This window comes from Gadus morhua, chromosome 8 (assembly GCF_902167405.1).
Source record: "Gadus morhua chromosome 8, gadMor3.0, whole genome shotgun sequence".
Classification (NCBI taxonomy): domain Eukaryota; kingdom Metazoa; phylum Chordata; class Actinopteri; order Gadiformes; family Gadidae; genus Gadus; species Gadus morhua.
This window is the reverse complement of record NC_044055.1, coordinates 14,085,452-14,103,742: the sequence shown is the minus strand read 5'-3', so window position 1 is coordinate 14,103,742 and position 18,291 is coordinate 14,085,452. Positions and strand designations below refer to the sequence as shown.

General features: G+C 45.9%; 1 protein-coding gene across 2 annotated transcripts; it reads left to right on the top strand.

The window, feature by feature from the left end:
- The first annotated feature begins 553 nt into the window (after positions 1–553).
- On the top strand, positions 554–18,138 carry LOC115548724 (CTD small phosphatase-like protein). 2 transcript variants are annotated; one of them, XM_030363530.1, is made up of 8 exons: positions 554–1,291; positions 9,381–9,541; positions 9,921–9,953; positions 11,307–11,408; positions 12,209–12,265; positions 12,934–13,026; positions 13,792–13,977; positions 14,451–18,138. In XM_030363530.1, exons 1-8 carry the CDS (start codon positions 1,216–1,218, stop codon positions 14,574–14,576), a joined length of 834 nt encoding a protein of 277 aa, XP_030219390.1. In that variant the 5' UTR covers positions 554–1,215; the 3' UTR covers positions 14,577–18,138. The 2 variants fall into 2 exon arrangements, with proteins under 2 accessions (XP_030219390.1, XP_030219391.1); XM_030363531.1 differs by lacking the exon at positions 9,921–9,953 and having other exon boundaries at positions 555–1,291.
- Positions 18,139–18,291: the final 153 nt, after the last annotated feature.

The window sequence follows — 18,291 nt, the reverse complement described above, 5'->3', positions numbered from 1 at the left end:
CACGTCTTCTACATGCATGAGGGATATGAATATACTTAAAAGCGTTTGCTTTTTAACGTTTTTCAATAAAGTCTTGAGGTTTCTGATAGGCCTAATCGATATTTTAAAAAGCAGGAAGAGCGAGGCTGTATGTGTGTGTGTGTGTGTGTGTGTGTGTGTGTGTGTGTGTGTGTGTGTGTGTGTGTGTGTGTGTGCTGATAATAAACGTGTGTTTGTGTGTTCATGGCTGATAGTAAAGGAATGGCGGGAGACGCCGTGGTACTCCCTATCAAGAGCATCAGTTCTGACGCGTTTTAACCTATTCGTCTGATTCACCACTAGAGGGAAGGCGTGCTCTTTAAGAGGTTTACGATTTATAATTATTATCACATTTTTGAATTTGATCAACTTAAAAACGGAAAGTTTAATTATAACATAATTATTTTCTTGTTAGTCGTTACACTCGGGCCAAACTTTACAAACAGGACCAGAGAAGCAAGTTAAAGCTGCACCCATCCATCTAGGGCTATTCATTGTCGTGGAGGAGCTCCGGTTCCACAAGGAGACTCCATCCTAGAAACCGCCCCCTCCCACACTGGATGCCCCCGCTTCAGATGGATCTCAAAATACATAAAGCCTCCATGTTGCGCACTGGGCATGTTGGCCCCACACTGATGACCAATTCCTTTGAAAAGTCTCTGCTGTAACATCGAATTTTATTTTTATTTGTATCCTGAGTTAGTTTCGATCGTGTGTTTGGACGATAATCTCCCGGATCCTGTTCGCGCGGTTCACAAGGCACGCCGTCACATTTTTCTCTGGATTCACGCAGCTAACCAGGCTAACCTAAGCTAACTCGGAGCCAGTTCAGATCCAGCATCGGACCGTTCGTCACACAATACACACACTCGTGTTGGATGAGTGGTCGACCAAGAGCATTGTTTACATCTGTTGACATTAACAGAGGAGGCATTTTTGGTGGTGTAATGCCCTAAATGACAACCAGGTCGACCAGGATCCCACCCTCCTCTTCCGACGGTGCTAGCTGGCTGCTTGTTCGCGCCGCCGCCACAACGACGCCTCTGATCGGCCGCTAAGCCTGCTGGCTCTGGGGGCTCGCAGGTTCTCCGCGCCTTTAGACCCACTAGCTTAACTAGTTAGCTTGCACAAGAAGTGGGCTCGGTTGCTGGATAAGACAAACATTCACAACTGTAAAGGAAACCCGCATCCGTCGCAATGGACCACATGTCCATCATCACACAGGTTTCCAATCCCAAAGAGGAGGAAATCATCTCGTTCAACCAGGAGAAAGGTAAGTCAGACGAGGATGGGTCACGTTAGCTGCTGGATGGTAGCTGTTTGAGTTAGCACTCAGCTGACGCCCGCTATCTTGTAGATAATAAGACAACCTGGTTGCCAGTTTGTCTTTCTAATGCATGCTCAGATCCTAACGATGCACTAGAATATACAACACGTTATTTGTGGATCGGTCCACTATTTTCTCCAGGCGGTTCCTGCTCTGTTTCATTTGAGTGATGGTCCCAAGAAGCGTTCATCTCAGTAGTTTACATTCTGATGTCAACAAAAGCGAATTGGTTGTATACCCAAAGCTAGTAAACATGACAGGCTTTTTAAATTGGTGTTAGATTGGTTGTTAAACTTTATCAAGAAATGTATATACATTATTAAACACAATGAAATAAGACATACATTATACATGTATAATGAATGCTGTACATTTGACAAGACAACTAAGGATGGACCTTGAAGCTACAAGCATGCACGTCAGTTTGTAAATAGCATCCTATGTTTGGCTTCTTCCATCTTATGTAATTGTTTGCTTTGTACGAACACATGGCACCTAATGGTTATTCGTGCGAAAAGTGTTAGGGATCCGCTCTCCAAGGAAAACCATGTCAATGACCCATAGATGGGTCGACGCTGCTTTTCTAGAGAAATGACTCATTCAAATAAAAAAAAAGTCCACTTGAGACACACACCATGAGGAACAAAGGAGCATATGTTTTTATTGAAATACTGTCTAGCTAGTAATGTTGGAAGACATACCTAGAACCATGAGTTTTCCCTCCAAAGGGACAGTGCATCTTTGTGTATCATGAACGGATTATGTGAACCATAAACCCTAAATAGACTTTGATTATTCTTGCACATTGGACACTCAATCAACGGTTATAACCATTTGATACCCAAATTCTTACTTAGGGCACTACGTTAATTTTTTATGCTTTTGAAAAGATTTGTTTATTCAAATTGTAGAGTTTTGCATTTCAAGCCTTATAAGCCTGGATGTGCTTGTCAGTAAAAGTCCTGACTCCTGAGCTAGACCTTAACCGGGTCTATGTGACATGTTTGTAATGGCTGGCACTGGCAGTCATTATTCATTTCCACAGTGTGATAATTTATTGAGTATGAGGAGTTAATGATATTAACATGCCTTTGCCATGATCCAGGCCTGCCATGAGCAGCAGGAAGGTCATTTGTGGCCACCCTGGCCTTTGTCTACCTCGAAGTCTCTCATTCTCTCTCTCGTCAGTCGTCTCTGGTTGCCTGGAATGAGCAGCCGGGATCTGTTTACCTTTCCCCAACAGAATGGGCTCAGAATGGCTGTTTGGAGGACAGAACAAGACCCGTGTTGACACATAATCGATATTAATCATTTGAGCAGCATCTGATATTCCCCTGTGTGGACAAACATCAGCGAATCAGATAGCAGTTGTAATCTGACTGTGTGATTTGAGTGATGAGAATCTGTTCTGTTTGAATTATTATATTGGTGGGAGATTCTACAATATCCCTAGTTAAGAATGGTCTTGGACCCATATTGTTATCGGTGCATCTCTTACAGTAATTAAAAAGGTTGATGGTTTATATTTGTAAGGTTTATGCTTGGGGAAATATGTGAGCACTACCTAATAAGAGTAGCTTTCTAGGAACGTTGGCGGTATAGTCCAAAACACAATCTCAATTTTGTTTTGGACCACTTGTCCAAACAGCGTACTTGTCTTCGTATGTGTTCATACTTCAAGTCGGACAGCTTCTCCCTTTGGTAATACTGTGAGGTCAATGTCACCATTGTTTAAGAAGTGGTAGGCCTGCAAGCTTTGTTAAAGATACAGGCTGGTCATACAGGGGCTTTTGAAGCAACCCATGGAAAAGTGTGAAGGACACATTCACAGGCTGAAACAAATGAAATTTACAGAAATGGATCCAATCGTATTTGAATCATCAATACCTTTTATGGTTAAAAAATAATATTACAAGTATGGTGCATTTCAAAATTCATCGTACATTTTTTATTTTTTTGTATTTACCGGTAGTTGAGCATCTTGGCAGACAATTTTAGACAACATTTTTGGGTTCTGCCGCCATGTAAACAATAACAATTTCTCTATACATTGGGCCTAATCGACAGTGAGAATAATCGTAAGTCGCGGCCCTAAATTTTTATGAATGTCTTGATGTCCCGAAAGTCGATGTGAGAATAAGTTACGGAGCATAAAACCCGACAGTCAGTCCTTGGTGATGGTACCCATAACTCAACACACCTCTTTCCCACTATGCTGGGTCTCCCAGCTGCTACCTTGGGGCTTGGTTTTACAGGTAGGCTAGAATTGCTTGAAATGGCTCCAGGTTGTCTGGACAGAAATTGACCACCTTTGCCCCCACCCCCCTTATGTGTACCTCTGCTGGTTTTCCTCCAACACGTGTCACTCTCTGACACTGTTTAGGCTGCGTGCCCTACAATACTAAATATAGACTCTCTCTCCCCCTCTCTCTCTCCCTCTTTCCCCCTCTCACTCCCTCTTGCTCTGCTGGCCGGGGTCTCTCATGGTATAACTATTTTGTAAATATTACAGTTGTGCATCTGTTGTTTTTTTTTAGACTATTTTAGAAACCTCTGAACATCTAAAGGTCCATTCTTCAGAAGCAGTTGGGTGGTTCTGGTGAGGGGTTGTGAGGAGTTTGCTCCTTAGGATGAGGAATGGCAGTTGGAGGAGGTGGTGGCCCCGGTAGGTGGTGCTTTTGGTTATTTATAGCCGTTACTCCATCTAACTAAGCTGTTGGCCGGGACCTTTATGTAGCCACTGAGTTGAATGAGCTCGGCTTACACGATCCCTTCACCCCATCAGAACCAGAATGGTCCGGCACCACTGGAACCCAAAGCCTTTCCACTACTATGTGGGTGTGGGGGTGGGTGTTATAAAAGTAATATAATACTTTTTTGTTTTGTCCCTACTTTTAAAGTAAACCAAAAAGTTTCATTTTGGATGGGAATGTTGAAATGTAGTGCAAGCAATAATAATAACTGAGAAATTCAGTTAGAAAGTCAGTTATTGTCAAATGTCATTCTAACGATAAAATGTTCTCACTTTTAGACTTTCAGATTTCTTAATATTCTCTACTTTAGCTGTCATTGACAATGTTTCAATGCTGAATGGGGTAACTTGATTTGCAGGCAAGTAACTTTATTTCAGATTTTTCACAAGAAGAAGAGAAATCAAAACTAGGGGAACATTTCTCATAACATTACTACTAAAATGGATTACTTTATAGACTCCATCATCAACTCCAGTGAACTCCTTAACTATTTGTTATAGTCCCGTCTGTTAGAATGCAGGCAGCGGAAGGAGGGAGGTGTGGGAAACTTTTCACACCTATTTTTATCCTTTTATGCCGTACAAAGTTACCCTTTGAACCTTGACCCCTTCTGACCTGCTGGACAATCCCATGACTGGGCATCCAATGACTCCCGGAGCTGAATATCAAAGATGACGTTTTCTCCTCGACCACTGTTGTCTCTTACCCTTATATCACAGCTATATAGGTTTATAATGTTTATTATCCCCTATAATGGTGCCAATTACAAGGCTAATGCCTGATGGTACTTTGCACTTGACTTCACCATTCCGTACTTTGTCTAAGAACATGGAGGGAACTCGTGCTGTCAGAAAGAGGCTCACTTTAAGCCCTCGACGTCACACAGAATATCATTTAAAAACACTGTTTAGTGGCTTCGTCTCGGCTTCTGAGGGTTTTCATCACGGGCATATGTTTCTTCACACCCTGCGGGACGCCCAACACTTGCCAAGCAGCGTGGTATGGAGACGTCCCCATGCGTATTATGGATGCAGAGGAGGAGGAGAGTTTTCGCAAGGCTTTCTCAGGCCTAAAATTACATGATGTGTCAACCACCACAATCCCACCCAGGAGCCACTGCCTCATGGGAGAAGTTTTGGTAGAGCTTTTTAAGGTGTGGGTGTGTGTGTATGTGTGGGTGCCAAGAAAAGTGACAAGCATGTAAAACTCAAATGCTTTATTGCTGTTTTTTATGTTTAGTAGTCAATAAAACTTTTGATCTTTCATTTTAAAGCTTTGCAAAGTGGCTGATCTCCGAACATAGACATTTAAAAAGTTGCTTGATCGTTTTTTAATTACTGTTAGGCTGTCTACTGTCGTCATGTCAGTACACTATTCATTAGTCAGTGTTTTCTATCGGTTCATGCCACGCGTATTGTGTACACGTTAGTATCTTGTGTGTCTGAGCTAGCCCCGTTCCATCTCTGGGCTGGCTGTAATCTGTTAAAGGGTTCCCAAGGGTATTTGAGCCTGAGTCAACATGGCGACTAGGGGCCCAGCAATGAGGAGTCATACAGAGATGACCACACGGCCCCGGCTCGACTTATCCACTAATGCAGAGTCAAATGACAAAACCAAGTCCGGCACCATCGGAAGGAAGCTGTGGTTCTGTGCTCGACGTGGGCTATTTGTAGCATACTGTACTGTACCTATCTAACCATCATTCACACTCATTGCACCATAGGGGGACCGACATGAGCGTATTGTATTGAAATGTCATGAATTAAATATGGGAAACAATTAAATCATGTTGGGTATTTTAACTATTACTGTTTCTTAAAAGGGCTCCTTCCCAAAATGTTGATAGATATCGATATAGATTGGGCTACTTTGTTCTGGTACATGTAAGCGGCCAAATGTTAGGCCAAGCCATTTAAGGTAATTTCTTTGCTATTAGAACAGTATTTCGAACCAGAGTAACTGGTTCCTCAAAGAGATTTGTTGTCAGCTGACACTGTAAACCAATCAGAGGGTCTTGTGTGACGGCAGTCTACAAGTTACACTATGGAGCCTTGGCAAAACTAATTCAGAGCCCAAGTGGCGTTCCTGACAGGTCTTGTGTTTGTGATTCGGTTGAGCCACTGGGGATGGTTCACTTTAATGAAAGCTGTTGTTGTTTTCCAACTGTCACTAACTTTTAACATTCTGTCAGGAATTGTGATTGAGTTATGCAAATGTTTTTTTTCAAACTGGTACCATCTTCTTCTCGTTTTACTGCGGGGGTTTGGCTGTATAATTGGGGACACTGATGTTAGTTTTCTTCAACTTCAGTCTCAAGAAATCAACAAATTAATGAATGGATGAATCACAGACTCGTAGCTTCAGGGTGATGCAATGTGTGTCTTCGCTCTCTGCAATATTTTGAAATGCATAAACTAGTAAGAAAAGGCAGCTCTGAGTGAACCGCCCACAGGTTCGGTGACGAGGACTGGATAATGTAAAGCCTTTGTTGCAGTACAGCATCTCCTTCCTTCCAAGGCAACGTGAAGTAAAAATCGGTTGCCTCATTCCCCTGAGGCATGGGGTCAGAAGATACTTATTCATCAAAGCACGTCAACGAGGTATTTGATTGCTTCAACCAATTCTGAAGCATCACATTGATCTGACCTCAGTTAAAATGGGGAGTAGGAATTCCTACTGTCTCCATTCAAATCCCGAAAGATTAAATCGCATCCCTCTTGGTTTTCTGTTATTTGTATACTCTTGGCTGACTTGTAATTGCGTCACAATGTCAAAGATATGCACTGAATGCCATTGTTTGACGTTGTAGAGCTTTCAGTTTGTTTTACACCGATTGTTGGTGACGGTAAGACGGGTGGGCTGTTTACACAGGAAGCCAACGAAGACGACATTCTTTCTCGACGCCAGACAACTAATGAAGTCTGAAAAAACCTACGCTCGTCAAACGTCGGTTTGAAAGCCACCGATAAAAGCTGTATTTCTTTGGGTACTTTGTTGTATTCAAGTAGAGAACTTTTGGCAACAACTATTTTCTGCTTCCCCTGTGTGTGTGTATGTGCGCACTCTTACTCCTGCCAGAGTGTGCTATTAACTTCAAACTGATGCGTCTCTCTGCATAATGGCCTTGCAAGTCTCGGTGACATCCTGTCGCACTGTACACTGTCGTCAGATCAGCAATCGCTGACTCATTCGGCGATTTAATAACGTCTAGACTGTGCACACTCAAACCTCATTTTATATTTAAATGCGAAAGCAGGTTAGGTGCGTACATCCCGTTGATGTCATACATGACGTGAAGGACTTGAAGATGGTTTGGCTGAAGTGTTTGATGGTGTCAGCAATTTCCTGCCACTTCCTGTGGAATTCCCCTATCGCTGTTGACACTGGACACACACACACTCAAACTTGTTAATTGGGGCTCTCTGTTTACACCGAAGGTTATCAACAAACCAGGGAATCTAATTATAAAGCGCTACCACCAGCTGATCGTTCGCTTCCCCTTAGTCCTTTCAAAAGGCTTCCCACGCCCGGTCCATGCTTGACCAGTAATGCCTGTTGATGGTTCCTGATCAACGGTCTCCTTCTGGATGAAGACCTCTCCTCTGTCTCGATGTTGGATGAAGAGTGCCCGTGTCGATGTATGATGGGAGGCGGAGCCGCACAGGGCTTGAGGGAGGAGAGTGGCGTGGGGTTTATTAGGATTTGGAGCCGGTGACGAGGTGGTGGTGGTGCAATGTTGGTGAGAGTATACACCATTGGGCCTAAAAAAAAAAAGTTTGGTTCCTGTTGGTTGTCAGTTGAGGTCATGGGTATGAAGGGAAATGTAATTATAGTTTGCATCAAAAAAGAAAAATTAGCTTTTTTTTTTTTAAAGCTCATAAAATAATTTGGGTCGCACATAAATTGACAGGGTCGGTCGGAAACCGGAAGCAAACACATTTTTTTTTTAGGCCTTAGTCTGCTGCGTCCCTCGTCCCATTGCTCTTTAACAGTGGCACACAGTTCTCCACTACTTTAATCCCTGAACAACACAGCTCTTGAAACAGTCTGACATCGAACACAATGGAAGATGATTTATTCAGCATTGTCCTTCAAGATGTTGACAAAAAAAACACGGTTTTGCATATTCTTTCTGAGGAAAAGCGGCTGGTTTAACAGAATGTTTTGGAGAAGAGACAACACACGGATTTGTCTTTGGAGAGAATAGAAACGACAGTACATCGTTGGCAGCGTGTTCGGCTCCTCTCTGTGCTGGTGGAGTCACAAGGTGGAGGAATTGGTGGAGGGTGTCTCTTGTTGTAAGGGAGGTAGAGGAATGTGTACAACCACCCGTGTGTGTGTGTGTGTGTGTGTGTGTGTGTGTGTGTGTGTGTGTGTGTGTGTAGCTGCCTCGCTCGCTCCCCTCCTCACCTGCCTAGTGAAACGTAGTAAGGGGGAGTAGTTGAGACACGAAAACGTAGATCACTCGGTGACAGGAGGCCTAGTGGAGGGGGGTAAGGGGTGGGGGTTAGGGGTGGAGGTTAAGGGAGGTGAGTAGGAGGCTCCCGCTCCCTCCTGCTTGTCTCTATTAATAAAAGCTCCTGGTCTGATTTTGGCTCCGCTCCAGGGCCCCAGAACGAGAATGCGGTCGCGATCAGAGTGAGTTACTATCTATTGTAGAGCTGCTGCGACCAATCAGCTGACCGAACAGGCCCCATGTGACCCAGGCTGAGACACAATCAGGCCCCCAGTCAACTGCACCTGTACCGACGCAGTGGGACAGTTGCCTGCTGTTATGATGTAATCTGCTCTGTGCACTGGACCGGCTCTATGTCATACACTCTAATGCTAATACGTTTTACATTGGAATAAATATATATCTAAAAATAATCTGGGCAGACCTGAAGGTTCAATTGTATTGGTCCTGAAGCAGTTGTTTTAGCTGTTGAGCATGGCCAGCTGTTGGTTTCCATAGAAACCCAACTGAACACTGTACTACAGTATTGCATCACTTGACTTATTCCAAACATTTGTGGACTGATTCTTACATTGGCAACCAGTCGCTAAACAATCCTGCGTTTCTTTTCCATAGACATTTTTTTTCTTATTAATTTCAGTTGAATTCTATTGTGACGAGTCCACTCTGAGAGAACAGGGTTAGGAGCTAACCCGTTGAATTAGCAAGCAAAACCATCCAATTCATACTTTTGTTATTGTTTATATGACCATATGACTAATAAACAGATGACTGCCGATGTGAAAGATTGTTTAAGTTAACCTCGGCCTGTTGTGTTGGTGTTCAGCAGCGTCGCAGTCCAACGTCAGCCTCAAGAAGCAGAGGAATCGCAGCATCTTCAGCTCCTTCTTCTGCTGCTTCCGCAACTACAATGTGGAGGTGCCCGCGTCCAACACTATCAGCAGCTCTCTGCCACCCCCAGTGGAGGAGAATGGAACTCCGCCCAAGGTAAGACATGCTGTGATTGTCCCCTTTATCAGAGGGACTCAACAGACACTAGCGTGCTCATGTACAGTTCACACAATAAAAGGTCAAACCAGGCTTTTCACCTGAACCGTAACCTGAACTGATATTTATTTTACTTTTAAACGTATTTATATTTTTGTGTAAAATAATAGTGTGTGACTAGTGCTATATTAAGTGTTTTCTTTCTTTTTAATTTTTCTATCCACTCCTTGTGTTTTAATGTTCTCTTTCTTGTGCGTCTCTGTTTGTGTCTGTCTTCCTTTGTGTGTGTGTGTGTGTGTGTGTGTGTGTGTGTGTGTGTGTGTGTGTGTGTGTGTGTGTGTGTGTGTGTGTGTGTGTGTGTTCCTTCTCTGTGTCGTAGTCCGACCAGGTCCAGGTCATCCCTGTCCCTAGTGTATGTAATGCCTTTTTATTTATTTCTGTTCTGTTTGCATGTAGCGTGGTGCTGGTGCCTGGCCGGCCTGGCTGGGTACCAGCACTCCTCTCATTGCTTCAGCTCTCCTCAAGGCCCCCTCCTTGGGTTGTATCAGTACGCTGCGTAGCTGTACGGTGCAGAGGCTGAGCTCCGTCAGAGGTGTTTCCAGTGCTGTCTGGCCTGCATGTGAAACACTGGTGCTTTGAATGTTTAAAACTAACCAAGCAGGCCACTTACCAGAAAACAATGAAATTCAATACACAAAATCATGCGAATTGGAAGTGGAATACAGTCAGCTGCTGGGAAGTGAGACAGTGTTTTTGTAACGGCTTTAATAGTCATAGAGGAATGTAATGGATTTGGTCGATTTGCATGGGCTTTCTGCAACCCTCTCACAAGAACTAACGTGTCAATTTATATTCGGAGCGTTGACCATATGAGCTATTCTCTCTCGCAATGGGTCATAATACTATCCATATCCACTCAAATATGTTATGCATACGATTTATAAATAGGATTTCAAATGAAGCACTATGCTCCAGTCAGAGTGGCCCGGCATGATGAATAATGGAACCACCAAGTACTTTCATTCGGCTGTAGTTCACCATTCATTCATAACTTTCGAATGAGGGGGGGCTTTCTCCAACGCGTGATTGTTTAACCGCAGCCAACCAAACCTCTGCATGGCCTGAATGTGTGAAAACGCCTCGTGTAATCCAGGATTCATCAGAGATTAGGACAACCCACAAATCCCAGCGCATTAAAGGCAGCTCGTGGGTTGGCAGGCAGCGGGTGGTACCATGTGCAGGGGGGGTGGTTGTTCACAGACGAGGCCTTTTATAAACCCCTGGCTGAGGCCCCCATTTCAGCACCAGGTGTTCAAAGCTGTCCACTCGTGACATCACAAGGGGGAGTGTCCATAAAGATGTGTGATGGATGAATCCAACTCCAGTTTACCAAGTTTGCACAGTCCACCAGCGTTGGGACAGTTTACCTATCCTTCATACATCTAGGTGGACTCTCCCACTTTGGTGGAGGGATATTGAAAATGGTTTGGAGTGCCTTACCTCCCTCACACCTGGCAGTAATCTAGCGACCCTTTTAAAAACATAATTTGCGCCTCATCACTGCCCAGCAATTGACCCTTCCATTAACGTGGGGATATGCGTCGCAGTTTGAAGCCTTGCACGTGAAACCACCATGCTCGCAACATCCGCACAGGATCCCTGCCTTGAACTCCACGCACTCCTAATCCCCACAGCGTGTTGCAGGGTGTCTGACCCTCCTCTCTTCCTCTTCCTCCTCCTCTTGGTTATCCAACCGCCTCTGCAGCCTCCGGCCAAATACCTCCTCCCGGAGTTGACGATAGCGGACGACGGCAAGAAGTGTGTTGTGATCGACCTGGACGAGACCCTGGTCCACAGCTCCTTCAAGGTAGCGGAGCGGGGGGGGGGGTCCGGGCCGCGGCTGCGACCGAGGCCCAGACCTGATGTTCTCAAAATATCCGGACAGGAATGTTTGTTATTGCAAACGCTACACCTCCCCGCCCCCTAGCCTCATGCACTCTCCCGATTCGCTGCTTGCAGTTTTTGTTTTCCTTTGTCAAATAATACAGGCAACAGCGAGCTAGAAATAGTTGAATACACATTAAGTGTTATTTGCGCAGCTGTTTTCATGAGTGGCGCAGCCAGTTTTCGTTTTGTTTCCAGGTGTCCATTTCTGGTTTTGGGACACGTACGATACACTGCAAACCACGCAACAACCAAAGCCCCAATTTTGGTTAACTAGTTTTAAAAGTGTCTTCTACATTCTGAAGACTCCTTATGTTGGGACAGCCGGCGATAGAACGTCAACAATCAGCATAAGCCGAGGCAGATGTGGGCATGAGAATCCAAAAGAGCTCCCCCCCCCCCCCCCCCCCTCCCCACTTCTGCACCATCTCCCCCACCACTGCCGCCATATGGCTGCCTCGGAGGCTAAACCAAAAAGGTTGAGCTAGTCATGAGGACCATCGAAGGCCCATTTGTTTTGGCAGGAAAAGGCGTGTATTATTTTCCCCCTTGGCCCCTTTCTCTCTCTCCCTTAAGACTTGAATGTCTTTCTGGTGGCCCGTGTTTGGCCGTGTGCAAGAGGGACCTCTGCTGTTTGGTCGGGGTACTACAGCACATCAACCTGGGCCGCGGTGGGGGAAACTGACTTGTGCGGTTGTCTTTGTTTTGTTTGTTTTGCTGCAGCCTATCAGCAATGCGGATTTCATCGTTCCCGTGGAGATCGACGGTACTGTTCATCAGGTACTGTATTGTCAGACGACTGACGCGTCCACCTTTTGCTGAGTTATGTCTTATGTCTTATGACAACTGTTTAGTCCGTAGGCGGGATGCCTGTGTCTTAATTACATGTATCTGATAGTCATTGTATTTCACTTTGGATGAAAGCACCCGTTAACGAATTGGTAACCAATCGCAGTGAATGGATGTTTATGGGTTTCTACTCTGGGGCGCTCATCTTCTGGAGGGAGGATCCTCCTCATGGCCGACTCCAACCCAGTTCAAGTAATCCAGGATAGGCTGTGTTGTCCTGGTTGGCCTATTCACGATTACTTGCCCCTGGGTGAGAGTCCTGGATCAGCGAGGGACCACCAAGAAGAGTCGTGTCATACAAACAGCATGTAGCTCCACTTTCTCTACATGAAAGGACCTGTTTGGGGCGGGGGGGGGGGTCTGTCTTTATAAAGATATCTGAAGATTCTATTTAGAGTTGTTATTGATCCTCCTTAGTTGTTAATATCAGATTCAAATAACCAAGTGTTTCAATGTTGTGAACATCAGCGAGGAGGTGAAGGTAACCTTATTGGAGGGAGGTAGCATCTTTGTTTGGTATTTGGGGGAAGTCCCAAGAAACTGTCTGGTAAACATGGGAAATCATGCTTGTGCTGAAGGCCTTTGACCAATCTCCTCAGGTGTATGTGCTGAAAAGACCGCACGTAGACGAGTTTCTACAGAGGATGGGAGAGCTGTTTGAATGTGTGCTGTTTACCGCCAGTCTAGCCAAGGTACGTTACGTTCTCAGACCCTCCTCTCTAATCATCGAATTGCTCTAATGACGCCTTCTACCTCCTGCTTAGCCGTCTGTCTTTTTGTCGTTTCATTGGTCACTTGCTATTGTCACTCATCTTCTGTTGCGACTAACTGCCTTTTCACCAGCCACTCCTCTGTGTTTCTCATTATGGATCTCTTTGTCTTACTCCCCTGCTTTAGCCGGTATAACACGGGTAAGTCCATCATAGCATCGGGACTAGACAACTGTAGAGGGAGAGTGTGTCATAGTAGCCGCCGGTAGTCGCTAGCCATGGTGTAGGCGGGTGTGATTAGTTACCCGCCGGGCATCCTATCTATTTAAACATGGCCGAGTCTAACCGGCTTCCCTCCTTAAAGCGCGGTGTTTACTTACTGCTAATTGGTATCAACGCCAGGAGAGATCAGAGACGCCTGATTCAACACCAGCCGACAGGAAGCTCTTGTGTTCGGTGTGTTCAACTGCCAGCTCAAAAGGCATCATCGGGTTCGATCCCCTCTGTCCACATTCTTAAAGGTCCTGGGTTTGTTCCCTGATGTCCAGAATCCTTGATGCCTCCACCCATTCCTTTTATGCTCCTTTATGACATGTCATTTCCCACGTCACTTTAAATCGAGGTCTGCTCAATAGTCCTAAATAGTAGTCCAATGCTGGAGCTATAACGCGCAGCAGCAGCCACTTTCAGCGAAGCGCTCCGACGTGAATCCAAGAGTGGACCTTTGACCTTTGACCGGTTTGACAGTACGCCGACCCCGTGGCCGACCTGCTGGACCAGTGGGGGGTGTTCCGCGCCCGTCTCTTCCGGGAGTCGTGCGTCTTCCACCGGGGGAACTACGTGAAGGACCTTAGCCGGCTGGGCCGCGAGCTGGCCAGCGTCATCATCGTGGACAACTCGCCCGCCTCCTACATCTTCCACCCGGAGAACGCGGTGAGTCCCGCAGCGCCGGCCGAGGGAGGGGGGGCGGGGGGCGGGGGGCGGGGGACGGGGGGGACGGGCAGGGCTGAGGAGGGCTGAGGAGGGCTGAGGAGGGCTGAGGAGGGTTTAGTTTAAAGGGACCGGGCTGGTTTGGTATAGTTCAAGTTGTTAGTCGGGGTCGCACGGGACTCGTCCGTATAGATGTCTTCAGGATTTAGAAAAAAAAAAAAAGATGTGTTCAAGAGCGCAAGAGGCAGGACAGATGTGTGTACATAAAATAGAGGTGTTGTTAAAGGTGTCGTTGAATACGATGTGTTAAATACGTGGCGGTGAGATGCGTGTCCCCAGCTCATCACAGTCAGGTGAAGCCCTCTAGGCTGTTTCTTCCCCCTACGGGTCAATGCTCTTTCCTGACGGGAGGTGTCTCCATCGAGAGGTCGTCGCGGCGACCCCCTGACCGCAGTGCCCCCGTCCCCTGTCCACAGGTGCCGGTGCAGTCGTGGTTCGACGACATGAACGACTCGGAGCTGCTGGACCTGCTGCCTTTCTTCGAGGGACTAAGCAAAGAGGACGAGGTCTACGGGGTCCTGCAGGACCTGAGGGGGAGGTAGCAGAACCACCGGCGGCTCCCTCCGCCACCTGCTCCTCGCGGGGCCACCAGCGTGTACCCAGCCCCCCCAGGCCTGTGTGTGTCTCTCTCGCTGATGCCCCCCCCCCCCCCCCTCCCCCAACTCCAACTCCCTTGCTCCCTCCCCTCTCCTCACACTCCCACACATCTGACTCAGAACTCAGGCAGAACCTCTCTCTCGCTCTCTCTCTCTCTCTCTCTCTCTCTCTCTCTCTCACACATGTACACGTGCCCGTGCACCCCCTGGTTGCGCCCACTAGGGGGTGCCCATGGAGTCTCACTGTGGAAAAAAATACTAAACTAAAACAATGCTATACTTCTACCTGAACCTTCCTCTCCTCTCTGTGACCTGCTGGAGACCGGACATCTCTGTACAAAAAGAGTTCCCCGCGGACGGTGGAAACAGACTGGGCTCCGTATCCGTGCAGTCCCCCCTCCTCTGAGGACCGGAGACGGGGGTCCTTCATACCGTCGTGGTGTGTGGGGGGGGGGGGGGGGGGGGGGGGGGGGGGGGGGGGGAGACGAGGAAGAGGAAAAGAATAACACAACTCTGCAGCAGACAGGATTTTACTATTTGGCGAAGTGCTTATTTTAAAAAACCAAAAGAAAGAAAATTAATTCAACGGTTGTTGTTTTTTTGTTCCTGCGGTCTGAAAGGCGCTCTGAAAGGGTTTGAAGGGGGGAGGGGACGGGACGGAGGCGGGGGGTCCCTGTGTTTGTGCTATGCAGGTAGTCTCTGGTCGTAGAAAAGACCCCCACGCGTCTCCTTTTTGCTTTTCCTACCGAGTGAAGTGCCTTTGTGTGAATGTTTTTAAAGGGGGCTGTGTTTTGTACATGCCGTGCTCCCCCACCCCCCCCCCCCCCCCCCCCCCCCCCCCCCACCACAGAGTACTTCAATCTTTTCAAACTGACAATATATGCTTTAACGTGGACGGGGCGGTATACACACCGACACACGGATCCGTCAAATACTATGACTTTCAAACCATCCCTCGTCTCCTGACATTTACTTTCTTTCCCTTTTTTTGCTCGTGCCATTATATAGACGTGGTTTTCTTTCTTTTTCATTGTACTTCTTCAATCGTAGTTGTAGAATAGAGTTTCGTTCCCGAGTAACAGGTGTATGTTTGCAATTGTGAACGGTAAAATATAATAGAAGAATGTTTATCTTCAATCTCTGGGTTTGAATTTAAAAACATAAACCTGTGCCATTTTTATTACTGTCGACGTCCGCCCATTTCAACAAAACACTAGCCTCCGTCTCATTCGCCAAATAGGACGGTACAATCTCTAGTGCGAATTAAGCTTATTTGGCAATCAGGCGGAAATCCGGCGGTACATTTGAACATATTTGGATCCCATGTTGTAGGTGATCCTTGAAAATAGTTTTAATTCTAGTTGAGATGCAATGATTTCTAGATGCGATTTGGTCTCTCACCACTAGAGGGAGCTCTGTCGCCACGACTTGCCTGTATACAGTTGCAAAGGTATCCCTTTCGTTGCTTCAAATGATGTGGAATCCTACAGAGGATAGAGTCGAGTGCCATGTTTTAAAGTTACATCATTTTCCTTCTAAGTACTTTTATTTGATCAAACGAGTAGTCTCGCTGGAGAGTGTTGGATAGCATTTGGATGGGTGGAGTCTGGACCGTGTGAAAGCACTCCTTACATATGATCAGCGTTTCACCTGACCTTTTCCTTTCTCTAAAACAAACCGGTGTGTGGCTTTCACCTGCCCAGACTCTCCCGACTTCTCTTCACCTCAGTGCCTAAGTCAGAGGAGCCACGCACACACAGAAACCCAGAGTGCTGAAAACATCCGTTACCATGGCAATAACCTTCTTTCTGGTGGGGGTGGGGGTGGAGGAGAGTCCTTCCCAGCTGGGTGGTGTGTGTTGTTTAGGAGGCTAGAGCACTTGACAAAGACCACCTCCCAGGGTTGGTTCTGACTAGGGCTGGCCCGATCCTTAGGGACCTGCTATTAGACTTGTTTGTTGTTTCAGCCATTTGATGTTTGCTGTTGTTATGGTTAGCTATTCAGAAGGCTCCCCTTAATTAGACCTAATGGGAACTAGTGATTCAAAAGGAGGGGTGGTGGGGAAAAAAGCAGCCAAGTAATGTACTCCCATTTTATCCTCTCCATGTAATTGAATCTGAGGCAAATTATCAGTTTGGCCTTTCAAAATAAAAGTTCAAAAAATGTTGCCCGGCTGAAAAAGGATTCCCAACATGTCTGGCCAGCCCTCGGGACCCTGTGGAGGCTCTGTGTCGAGGCTCTTCTGCAGGACTGTGAGCCCTCTCTGCGGCCCGGATGCCTTACTGCCTGTGGACGCATTCAAAGCAATCTACATTCATAAGGTCACTGTGGTGTTTTATAGTGTCACCTCGCTCACTGTTTTTCCCCACCCGGTTTTGAATGTTTCTGTTTGATGCTCATTGGTGGACTCATTGGAAGAATCTGATTGGCTGGCTGCATCAGCCTGGTGTTAACACGAACAGGAAGTGGTCATCAGGATAAGCGAAGCCAATCACATCCGCCCGTCATTCTGTTTGTTTTCATTTGAAATCCTGGTTGCACATTTTGACTTTTATTTGGTCATCAGTACTTCCACGGAAATATTTGTCTGATGCTGCTCCCGTGGGCGTGTTGAACTCTGTTCAGCTTCATTTTATTTGTTGGTATATCCGTTGGAAGAAGTTTTGGACGGTGAGCATTACGCTCTGATGCTGTTTTTTTGGTGCAATGTTGTTTTTACACAAACAAAAAAAAGTTCAGTGTTCATTCTACTCTTATTCTCGACTTCTGTTAACATTTCGATCGTACCATTGTGATATTTTTATAGTTACCCGTTTGTCAGTATTTTGGTTTGGGAAGAAGCTGCATATTACAAGTTATCCACCTGATTTGGGTTTTTTCTTTCTCATGCACAGTAATGCCCCTCTCGGTTACCTTCTTTCGGTTTGAGTTCTCAATCAGGTCCTCCTCTCGGAGGAATCCGCCATGTTGTGCTTTTGTTTTGGTGTGTGTGTTTGTGTGGTGGATGACTGTTCTCCATTGTTTTAAACTTCTGGGCATATCCGTTCACCTTACCACATTGCCACCGGTTTTCCATTTTTATTTAAACAAAGTTAAAACACTTTGCAGTTCCTAGGATTATTCTTCCTGGTTCTTCACCCTTTTTTCGGTTCATTTTAGAACACGATCCTCCTTCGTTGACTGTCGAGTAAATTCTATTCTTGTCGTTCTGTACGGTACAAGACTTAAAAGGCCAAAGCAATGTCACTTAGCACAAATGTGATCTCCGTTTTCCATCTAGTCTACCTGATATAAGGTCTATTTCTTAGTCTCTCTACCTTGATTAATGATGTATTTCTTAGTCTCTCTACGTGATAAAAGGTCTAATACTCCCAGCCCCCAGGTGAGAGAGGGATGTTACTGTGCTCCTGATTGCAGTATATATATTTTTACAGTGAACTTTATTCATGACTTAACTGCATAACTTCCTCCTGGACATGTCACAATAAAAAGCACCTTTTTACGAAGATTACGACTTTATTTCATTATTGTGCTTCAAAGCCAATGGTATCAAGAGACAAGAAGTCATGTGATTTGAGTTTTTAAAAACAGACTTTTGGGGATTTTGCTAGCGAGTTATGCAGGGTTTGGTTATGTGCCATCTTTCCTGGGCCTGTACAGA

What these genes read in the sequence shown, in the direction of transcription:
- LOC115548724 (XM_030363530.1), top strand. Translation starts at nt 1,216, where the DNA reads ATGGACCACATGTCCATCATCACACAGGTTTCCAATCCCAAAGAGGAG. An exon ending in CTCGTTCAACCAGGAGAAAG is followed by an intron (nt 1,292 to 9,380) that starts GTAAGTCAGACG and finishes GTTGGTGTTCAG; the next exon opens with CAGCGTCGCAGTCCAACGTC. An exon ending in TTACCGCCAGTCTAGCCAAG is followed by an intron (nt 13,027 to 13,791) that starts GTACGTTACGTT and finishes CCGGTTTGACAG; the next exon opens with TACGCCGACCCCGTGGCCGA.